Source organism: Garra rufa, chromosome 9 (genome assembly GCF_049309525.1).
Source record: "Garra rufa chromosome 9, GarRuf1.0, whole genome shotgun sequence".
Lineage (NCBI taxonomy): Eukaryota > Metazoa > Chordata > Actinopteri > Cypriniformes > Cyprinidae > Garra > Garra rufa.
In genome coordinates this window covers 27,123,106-27,134,162 of record NC_133369.1, presented here as the reverse complement: position 1 = coordinate 27,134,162, position 11,057 = coordinate 27,123,106, and the positions used below count along the sequence as shown (strand labels likewise).

The following is an 11,057-nucleotide window of genomic DNA, read 5'->3' as shown; positions in this document are numbered from 1 at the left end:
ATTTACTACACAATGTTTACAATCTTATCCTCCATGGAACATCAGACTGGAGTAAGACTAGCAATTCCAAGGCAGCCATTTTGATAAGGACCAGCCTTTGAATTTGAGCTGTCAGTATGTAATAAAATGGCCACTATAACAGCTTCTAAGACACAAACATAATGCTAAAAAGAATCTTAGAATAAACGGATAGCACATTCAGTATGTTAAATCGGAATTATATTCGCCGAGTTGCCATTCGGATTTCCTCAGTTTTACCTATTGCGAGCTCAGTAACACGTCAGATTTGACTGCACAACAACAACAACACTGAAAACACTGCAATGCTAGCTAACCGCATATACAGCACAGCTAAAAAGCAAACGAACCATATCGTTTTTATGTAACTATATAATTAAGACGCTATATATACGGAGTACACTAGTTTCATACGAACGCTGTCTCGACTAACGTTACAAAAAAAAACAAAAAAAAAAAAACATAACAGGCAGATAACGGAGTAGCCGGAAGTGTTCCAAGGTCCGGAAACGACCAATGTTAAAATCTCACACGTCACTCGTTCTTTGTAAAACACAAACAGATAGACCGTCCAAAATATTTTAGGCGATAAAAAAAAGCAAACGTAAAATAAAAAGTCATCGGTCGCAATACCGTTTGGTGCATTTTTCACAGGATATAAGTACGATAAGTGCATCTGTTTTGCAATATAAGGGACACTCGGTCTCATGCTATCGCACCACGGTTGCAGTGGAAACAGAGTCTGCTAACTAGCTGTAGCTAGAAGGCTAACCACTGGATAACAGCGCAGAGCTGCTGGGGTACATGAACGAGGGGGGCAGGGTGGGAGAGAGTATAGCAGGCCCTGTTCATCTTGACCAGGCTAAAAGATGGATGCGTAGGTAAAAAGGCCTATTTTATTGTCTCGACTGTGATTTGATAATGATTCATTTACTTGCACAGTAAGGCAGTTTTGCTGCTGCATTATCTGGCTTGCTGTTGTTAGGTCGCGTATCATGACGGCAAGCTAAGCTGTGTCCCTTTGCTGAATGTGTAGTATTAGCCAGCTGTTTTGCATGCTAACATGTTACACATAGCCCCAGCGCTAAAAGATTTCGCGTCCATTTATATACTCTGAAGAGCATTTTTAAAGCATTATTGCATTTCGAAGTGTATTTCCCCCATCGTAGACTATTTTTTCATTACTCCCCGGAGTCTGTCGAAATGGACATTTTCTTTTCTTTAGTGATACGCGATGCAATCGGAAGATGTAATAATTACATGAAATTCACCTCTACCCCTGACGATTCACACCGCACTCAGCATCTTTTCAGCACAATGCCAACTCCTCAGAATGTAAGATAAAGTGATAGAAGCCACTCGCGACGTTTAAATATAAGAAAATTGTGTACATATTTGGAAATGTGTATTATCCTACTGTTTTCAGTCCGCATATCGTCTGAGAACGTATTTCACACTACTTTTGTTTAGTATCGTGTTGTGATTGTAAAATGACATTCGTTAAATGCATCAGTGCACTCTACAGCGACTATCAGTTGAATATATCTGTTCATGTCTGTATTTTAAATTACGCTAAAAGATAAGATAAACTAATGTTATACATTTATTAAATACGATGTGGTGTTTCAAAGTGAATTATGAATGTTATGGTAATAATTTGTTTTCAGTTTAGATCTCTAGAAATAATAGAGACTTAGATTTTGTGTTGTTTGTGTTATTGTGAGTTATTTCATTTTACTATTTAAGAATACAAATGAGCAAAAATGAAATCATGGAAATGTCAGATGTTCAAGTGCACATGGAACTTTTTCAGATGTGCCAGCACTCCCATAAATATTCACACACATATATGCAAATTTCTGTGTATTAAAAAACGAACATTAAAATGACTGCTTTAATAAACAGTTTGTTTGTTGTTGTTTTTCTTATTTTTAAATCAAAAATTTTGTTCTCTTTAGGGATTTGATGGTTCATGTTTTTGAAGAGTTTGTTTAAAATCAATCATTTAACATGTTGCTCCTTTTTTCCTCTCACAGTGAGAAGAGGAGTGGCAGAAAGCATTTTCACAGCCCTCAAGAATGATACTAGAGGATTTTGCTTCCAGCTATGGAAAAAATGAAAAATATATTATTCGAAACTTGGAAACAGAGATGCAAGCCACTTTTGTCAATGTGGATTAAGAATCAATAGACACTGAATGTAATGAAACCAGCCCATGGGATTTGGAGGGATCCATCCTACTGTGGGATGGTCATCAACTAAAAAATGTAACCGAGCAAGTGGAAATTTTTCAATGAACTCAGACTACATGAAGCACTCTTAGTGCACTTCCCAAAATGTGAAAACATAATTGCACCTCATGCAATTGTGGCATTCTTTTACCAGTCCGTATGTCTTTGCACTCTTATGGAACATTCAGACTGAAATACTGATATCAAAGTGGAACTATCCAAAATAACTGTTATTATATGGAATCCAATGTGAAGCCAAAAGGGAGTCGATTTTGGTCATCTCATAAGTGACGAATCCTGTTGAAAAACAGCCTTTTGCAGAAATTACAAATTCATGTTACAATCCATACAATATGGCCTCGTCGACTACTTGCCCGAAGAGTGAGAATATGGGTGCCCACTTTAAATGAAACAGCACCTGTAGAATAAGGAAAATGTGAGGTAACACTGTTTTTGAAATTGCTTCTGCTGCTTCTGACCACAACTCAGTAGAAAAGCATCACAGAAATATTGTTACTGCTCAGAGAGCAGGAGGTGTTGCCACTGCGCACCCATGTTTCAGTAACTGGGAGATGTTCCAGTTTGGAAAATACAATGTGGACATCATAGAGATGCTGAGTGGACACCAGTCCCATCAGTTCAAAGGTCTTGGATTAGAGCGACAACTTCAACACCAACAGCAAGTGCAGCTTCACCAACACCAGTTACAGCAGCAGCAACAGCAGCAAGGTGAGACGTCTGGGTCAATTTTGTCTGGACTTGGCTTAGGCCCACTACAAGCATCTAGAGGCAGTGCCTTTACAGATTCTGCATCAATTTTTGCAAAAATGAGTGCACCTCCCCCACCTCTGCAACAGCAAACCCTCTCTTCATCCTCTCAAAGTTTGAGGAAATCCAGCAAAATGTCTGGAAGCAGTAGCAGTAGTGGAAGTCATGTGAGTGGATACCCCCAGTTTTTGCGCTCATTCCACCCAACTGAGGCAACCCTTGCACAAGAGCAGTTACATTCAGGAATAGGGAGATTTGATCATTTTGGCAGCAGTAGTGGAGGTGGAGGAACTGCAGGGCCAATTGGAGGACTGGTTTCATCTGTTCCACCACCACCACCACCCCCGTTGCATCCCGGCCTGTCAGTACCTCAGGCCTCCCCTGGTCCATCGTCCTCCTCCCCATCTCCGTCAAGTTCTGTTTCAACCTCCAATAACCCTCCTAGCAGTAGTGCAGTAACTACCTTTAGTCATCAGTTGGCAGGATCTCAGTCTGACGCCCGAAGCCTACATCAACAGTTTAGCTGCATGTTAGCCGCAAATCAGTATTTTCTTTCTGGAGTACCAGCCAATTCCAGTCTAGAACAATTTTTAGTTCAGCAAGGCAGTCATAACCATCTAGGTCTTGGTCTGGGCCAAGCTGCAGGAGAAACTGGTTCACCCCTTGCGCCACCTCCTGCTCTTCATCCTTCACACACTCATGGTCACTCAACTACCCTATCACAGCCTCAACAACCACCATCACAACAGCAGCAACTACCACCTCACACTTTGTCTCACCCTCACCCACATCCACACCATCCATTGCACTCCTCATCGCAACCTTCTTCGCTCGGAGGTTTTGACTTTCAAGGAATCCCAGTACTCTCCTCCAACCAGCTAGCTTCTCTGATGCAGCAGGAAGCTGGTTTGCCACTTCCACTTCCTCTACATCTTTCTTTGTCAAAAGAGGAGGGAAAAGGGGATAGTGCTCTCGGAGGAAGTGGTGGAGGAGGTGGTAGGAGAAAGAAAGCCATGGCTGGCTACCTGCCACAGAGAAAGTCTGAAAGTGGCAGCAACAATAGCAGCAGCGGTCACAACTCTACAAACCCCAACAGCAACACTTCAGGAGGACTCAACCAGGAGAACACACAAGGCTTGGATGGAGGTGGGGGTGTTAGTTTGTCAGGCATTGGTGGAGATCCTTCTTCCCACCTAACCTCATCATCCTCTACTTCTGTTGTCTCCTCATCTTCTTCTGCATCTTCTACATCAGCATCAGTGTTGGTGACAAATGGATCCAAAACAGACAGCCATGGTGCCATGCCACCTCAGTCTCAGCCAGAACAAGAAGCCCTTTATCATTGCGGCGAGTGTGGCAAAACTTTCACACATCTCTCTAGTCTGCGCAGGCACCTACGTAGTCACGAACTAACCACAGCTGGCACAAGTGGCACAAGAAGTAACATTTTAAACCCAGTTCTGCATCCTTCTGATCCAAGTATTCCCCACTCTACTCAAGAAACTGCAGCCCCATCTGCGTGTGTCAGTCCTGACAAGACTTTTCACTGTTCAGAGTGTGGAAAAGGTTTCAAGAAAAAGGGGCACCTACTACAACATGGTGTCATCCACTCTGGCGCACGGCCCTATGCCTGCTCTACTTGTAGTCGTGCTTTCAATCGTCGTGAGTCACTCACCCGCCATGAAAAAATACACGAAGAGAAACCATTCCGCTGTCCAGCTTGTGGCCGCTGTTTTCGGGAAAGTACATCCCTTTTGAACCATGCAGCCTCGGGCACCTGTGGCAAGTCAGGCCGTACACCAAGATCTAAGCATGAAAGTAATGTAGAAAGCAAGAGCAATAAAGCTGGGGGCTCCCAAGATGGAATAGCGACTAATGCAGCGGGTGAGTAACGTTTAGTGTAGTGTACATTTTTAGTAAACCCACTCAAAAGTCACAATTTTTCATAGGCACTGTGAAATTTGTGTGCATAGCATTATTACTGTTTAGTCTGTTGTGCAGGTTCTTACCGGAGTGATGATTTCAGTGATGACTACAAGGACCAGCGCTCTCAAAGTAACTTGTATTCTGGAACAACCCCGTGTGGTGGTGGCAGCATGACAGGGCCTGCACTTAGGAAGGCGCCATTAGCTCCTACTCTGCATCCACACCCACAAACCCAAAGCCAGCCGCATCTTCAACAACCACATCTCCCACTTTCATCCCTGTTAGAGGATTCTGAAGATGATGTCACTAGCTCCGTCAACAGTGCCATTTCTGCTATCACTGCTGCAGCTGCAAACTGTATGAGTGGTGATCTTGCCCATAGTGGAGGTAGAGGAGATGATCGAAGGGATATCATTGGTGGATTGCTTGGAGGTCTGGGTCTAGGGCCTCTTACCTCACCTAGTGGTCCGTTATCAACATCTGGCCTGGAAAAGACCTATAGAGGAAGTACTAACCCAAGTGCAGTGGCCCTCAACCAGCAACCAAATCACCAGACACCTGGTGGAAAGCCCAAGCGCCCTCGTAAGCCCCGCAAAAAGAAGGAACCTGGTGTGATTGGTGTTGAGCCCCCTAAAAGAAGGCAGTCTTCTCACTCTCACAGACCAGGAGGGCCCGGTGGTGATGTTAGACCATATTTGTGCAGCGTCTGTGGTCGAGGATTTGCAAGAAGAGAGACCTTGCGGAGGCATGACAGAATACACACTGGAGAAAAGCCTCACCATTGCACCGTGTGTGGCAAGTACTTCAGAGAGGCATTTCATCTTAGCAAGCACCACACAGTGCATTCTGGAGAAAAGAACTACAAATGTATCCTGTGTGGAAAAGACTTTGGATATGCTCAAAGCCTTAAAAGACATGGCAAGCTACACCAGAAAGGAGAAATGGAAGAAGTGCCAACAACACCAGGTGTGGAAAACCTTAACAGCTATCCATCCTCTGGTGGCAGCTTGATTCAGGGGGGTCAAAGCAGCTCTTCGTCTTTCTATTCATACACTCAAGATGTCAAACCACAGACATCAACCACTCAGCCCCCTCCTAGACTGTACACATGTGCTATATGCTGGAAATCGTTCCGCCATCACTTTCACCTGACGGCGCATCACCAAACTGTTCATGAGGGTGGTGGAGAAAAGCTGTTTTCTTGTGAAGTCTGTGGTAAGGCTTTTGCATACTCTAACAGCCTTACACGACACAAGCTTTCTCAGCATGGCTTAACACGGACTGGCCAGCCAGTTCCTCAAAGGAGCACAGGGGAAGATAACAGTGTTGGTGGTTCGATATCGGAAAGCGAAGCTGCTACAAATGCTTTGCTTCAGCTTGCGCCACCTAGTGGCACACATGTCGAACAACATGGAGTTCTTCATAGCCAGCAGGCTCCTCCCCAAACACAAGCTGGCTACTCCCCTCTGTTCTACATACCCGATACCAATGCTGCACACCCTTCTTCATCTAACGCCTCCTCTTATTCTCATTCTCTGCCGTCAACCTCCTCAGGGCCTCTTCTTTGTAACCATCAGCAACAACACACTGGGATAAAAGGTGAACCCATTTATCACAGTGGTCACGGGCATACTCTTACTCCAAACATACCTGTGCATTCCCTCATGTTGCCTCCATCAGAGCCACATCAGCAACACCACAATTCCCAGCAGCATTCAGCTGAGATTCAATCTACACAACACCACACTTTTCAAAGCCAAGAGGAGTTGAGGAGACGGAAGAAAAAAAAAAAAAGACGGCAAGAGAGAGAGGAGATAGGCTACAAATGGACCCCGGCTGCAAAAGTAGCGAGAGAACAGGTGGTGGTCCCCCTTGGGGAAAGGCAGAGAAATGAGAGAAGAAAACTTGTTAAGAGAAAAAGGAGAGCAATTCACAGGACGCAACATAAAATTAAGAAGCGCATGGCCGTGCTTGTGAGAATCAGGCGTGGAAGTGGAGGGAGCGCTGTGTATGAACTGGGCCTTCCAGGTGGACTGAAGCTTAATAGGCTTCGCTCTCTCAAAGTTCCTCTGAAACGAAAGTCCTGTCCCCTTTGCCTTGGTGCTACCTTCTCTCAACAGGTAGCCCTTAAAGTTCACATAGCAGCTAGACATTGTCCCAAAGTGAGAGGCCTTCAGCATCGTTTGAAATGTCCAGTTTGTGGAAAACAATCTCGCAAGTTCCTCTCAGCCCTCATTCACAGAAGCTCCCATGTAGCCAACAGAGCATTTTCTTGTAAACATTGTCCCTGTCGTTTCTGGAATGCAATGCTCCTCACGCGACACAAGAAGGTGTGTCGTGGGACGTTGGCTAAGTTTCAACGAGATAGGGCTCTTTGTGTTAAATTAGTCATGGGATCAACATACAGGAGGTTTGAGTGTAAAGGGAACTCTTCATCCTTGCATATGGAATATAGTCACTAAGTTTTTCCATTAAACTCATTTTCATATGCACTTTGAGAAGAGAAGTGTTGCGATTTTGATGAGAGGAACCGAGATACCTGACTGAATACTAAATCTTATGCTCATGTAGGCATTGACTTGTGTTTTATGAGAGCTTTTTCTTTTCTCTCTCATTCATATTAAATTTCCTCTTGTAACTTGGACCCCCTGAAAATGAGCACCTTCAACAAACTCACAAATGTATCAAAGACATTTGTTTTAATGAAATGCGTAGCCTACCCATCTATCCAATTCCACACTGGTTTTTTAAGAGGAAACTCTTGTTCATATTGGCTGGCAATAGATGAAGTTTCAGTGATTTGGCGAATATTGTACTGTGCCCTAACAGTAGGCTTTTGCTCACCTCAACAGATGCTCTGTAGAATTATTCTGTCTCTGATATATATTGTGTTGTTGGTGTTCACTTAGAGCAAGTGTGGAGATGTGATTTTGTTCATGTAAAAGTGCATTCAGTATCAGGAGGAGAAAAAAGGGTCCTGCTAGGAAGATGAGTATTTTATTTTAAGGAGTATTTAAATTACTGCATGTTGGACATTACTGTCCATGTGTTGAAAGGTCAGCTTGAGTGATGATGGTTACACGACAAATCCAATTTGAAAATGTACCTCAACTCTTAATAGAGAAAACATGAGAAATTAATGCATAATAATAATATTACATGCTGATTAACAATCCTTAATATTAAATGTCAGCCCTGTTTTGATTTATTTACTGTTCTCAAAGAAAACCACCATTAAGATGGTAATGCCAGCACTTAAATAGGAAAAATATGATTTTTCGCATAACCAGTCAAAGGACAAACATGTAATACTCACAGATTATTGCCCTGAAGGCAAGAGCCTTACCAAATTGTGATAGTTAAAACAACACATTTTATGGGTAATACAATGTAGCGTCTATGTATAAAGCTTAGGGGAGGAACGGAAAGAAATATGTGTACTGTACTGTAAATTGTGTCAATATTTTATTATGTTTTTCTAAGCAAAAGTCAATTATCTTTTTATCATAGCTACACTTCAGGTAGTTGGAAGAGTGATTGTAAGAGTTATCACTTTAGATCAGGTCTTGATTAAGTGTATTAATGTGTGACACAGTCTGTCCACTTGCCAACTATGAACGTATCCCATGTACTTTTCTCACCCTTTATGTAGAGATGCCATACTACTTATAGCCTCTCTTTTTCTTTAAAAGAAGAAAAGTAATACGTATGTTTCTATCACTTTATTTACACATGATAAGCTGGTTGTTGATGATACCCAAGCATTTAATAAAATTTTAAAATGTTATATCCTCATTTATTCCATGTAAACCTTTATTTTTACCTCAGTATTTCATATTTATTTGCATTTGTATTAAAATGGTTAAATCTGCATTTGCATACAACTGTATTTCAATACCTGGTGTTTTACTATTATTTTTTTTATATTTAGCAATTTTTTTTATTTTTATTTATTGCTTCTGTTAAATCTGTTTCAGTGTTAAAATATTTATCATTGTGACCCTGGACCACAAAACCAGTCTTAAGTAGCATGGGTATATGTAGCAATAAAGGTCAAAATGAGTGATTTTTCTTTTAGGTCAAAATCATCAGGATATTAAGTAAAGATCATGTTCCAAGAAGATATTTTGTAAATTTACTACTGTAAATGTATCAAAACTGAATTTGGACAACTTAAGGCGATTTTCTCAATATTTAGATTTTTTTGGCACCCTCATATTCTAGATTTTCAGATGTTTATCGGCCAAGTACTGTCCTATCCTAACAAACCATACATCAATGGAAAGCTTATTTATTCAGGTTTCAGGATGTATGAATCTCATTTTAAATAAATTGACCCTTATGACTGGTTTTGTGCTCCATGGTCACATATTATTCTGTTGCTGTAAGATCATTTTACCATGTAATAACCATGTAGTAACAAGTAACCATGTTACTTTTTTTTTTAGCTAATATCTTAACAGAATAGTGTGTCTGAGTATATTTCAACAGAGACCCTAAATGTCTAATGAACTACAAATGATGTTACACTAGCTTGTACCAGATAAAAATGGCTTTTTAATTGGCAAATGTCATTTAGTACTGCTAAAATGCACACTGCCCATAAATGCATGCAAAAAAAAAAATCAATGTAGTCCAATTCTAATTTTATTCATCGAATTCTAACTGAATCATGTATTGAGTGTCCTTCTTTCCACCATTTGATCTACACTGGTCAGTTTCTGTCTAAACATATGATTTAACCCCTTTATAGGTTTTTTTAAATTTATACAATTATAGTTGTGAATTCATGCACATTTTATGGAATATACTGTACAGCTGAAAAATAGGCGTTGAGGATGTGAAACTGACTAAACAAAAGGTAGAACATTTTAGAGTGCTATTTCCCATGTTGATCAGTTGGTGGCAGCAAGGATCCTACAACCTATGGTATGAAGCTGGGAACACAACTGTCACATGGATTTAAACGCTGATAGTGGGTGGAAAACAAGTACACTGAGCCCTCGTGTGTGTGTGTGTGTGTGTGTGTTTGTGCGCGCTCACGAGGGATTAATGTGTGTTCAAGAGAGACAGGGACGGAGTGTTCGCGTATTGTTTTTGTGTATATGCGAGGGGAACATATCCTTAGCTGATACCTTCTGTTCTGTCTTTTGCATGTCAACCATTGCTTTGCATTCTACCAATGAATTAGTTTTGTTTTATATTTAAAGCACATATAATAGTTTAAGTTGTGAAATCGTAAGACCTGCATTGAGCTTTACAATACCCTAATACTCCAAGTGAGGCTGGGTTCACTAGGTTCAACCCCAGCAAATCTATTTCCTTTATTTCTGAATCTTTTGTGGGTGTGCGCCACTCTTCCCCTGGATTCACGCAGTTTCTGTATTCTCACGCGGCTGTAGCATGGGTGGGATAAACGGGCGGAGTGCACATTTTCGCAGTAGCCAATGGCTGGGCGGGCAGGGAGGAGCCTCTTATCCCTCAGCCAATGGCAGTAAAAAAGGACAGACAGGCTCAGCCGCGTCTCCGCGTGCAGACACCATGTGCACGGGAGCGCGTCTGTGTTTCTGAGAGACAAACGTGTAGTTGCCATCTCCTCTCGCATGATGCTCACGTTTCCCGCGGATTACTAGTGAAGTGAAAAAGTGTGTGCATTCGCTTGATAGTTTTTTGTTGTTGTTGTTTTGCCAAAAGGATAGGACTGAGTGTAAAAGCTTGGACAAGTTATTAAAACGGCTATTCATTGCTGTATTTGTTAATAAATCATAATTTTAAAACTGACTACTTTACAACTTAATAAGTGGCCACATGTTCATGTGTTTTCTAGGTGCCTAACATAGGCGTCATCTGGACAGCTGGGAGTGAAATTATCGACCAATTTGTTTTTAATCAGCGTTACCAACCCCCGAGGAGCGTGCCTGTCACGAGGGGGCGTGCCTTATTAATATTAATCAGTGATGCGCCTCCTTGCCGCGTTCGCGCTTTTACTCTGGGAGGTGTGACGTCACGTGAGCGGCCCGTGTTCGTTCCAGCTGAGCGAAAAGCTCGGACGGCTCAAAGCGTGCGGTAACACACATGCAAGAGAGAACTGAACAGAAGGGGGTGACCACAGGG

The 11,057-nt window shown here is 42.0% G+C and overlaps 1 protein-coding gene across 1 annotated transcript; it reads left to right on the top strand.

Moving 5' to 3' along the window:
* The first annotated feature begins 559 nt into the window (after positions 1-559).
* On the top strand, positions 560-8,730 carry LOC141343436 (uncharacterized). Its single transcript, XM_073848037.1, has 3 exons — positions 560-899; positions 2,055-4,901; positions 5,019-8,730. Exons 2-3 carry the CDS (start codon positions 2,822-2,824, stop codon positions 7,403-7,405), a joined length of 4,467 nt encoding a protein of 1,488 aa, XP_073704138.1. The 5' UTR covers positions 560-899; positions 2,055-2,821; the 3' UTR covers positions 7,406-8,730.
* Positions 8,731-11,057: the final 2,327 nt, after the last annotated feature.

Excerpts from the sequence above, each read along its gene's own strand:
- LOC141343436 (XM_073848037.1), top strand. The coding sequence starts at position 2,822 with ATGTTCCAGTTTGGAAAATACAATGTGGACATCATAGAGATGCTGAGT. Across the intron at positions 4,902-5,018 it reads AATAGCGACTAATGCAGCGG|GTTCTTACCGGAGTGATGAT; the intron begins GTGAGTAACGTT and ends TCTGTTGTGCAG.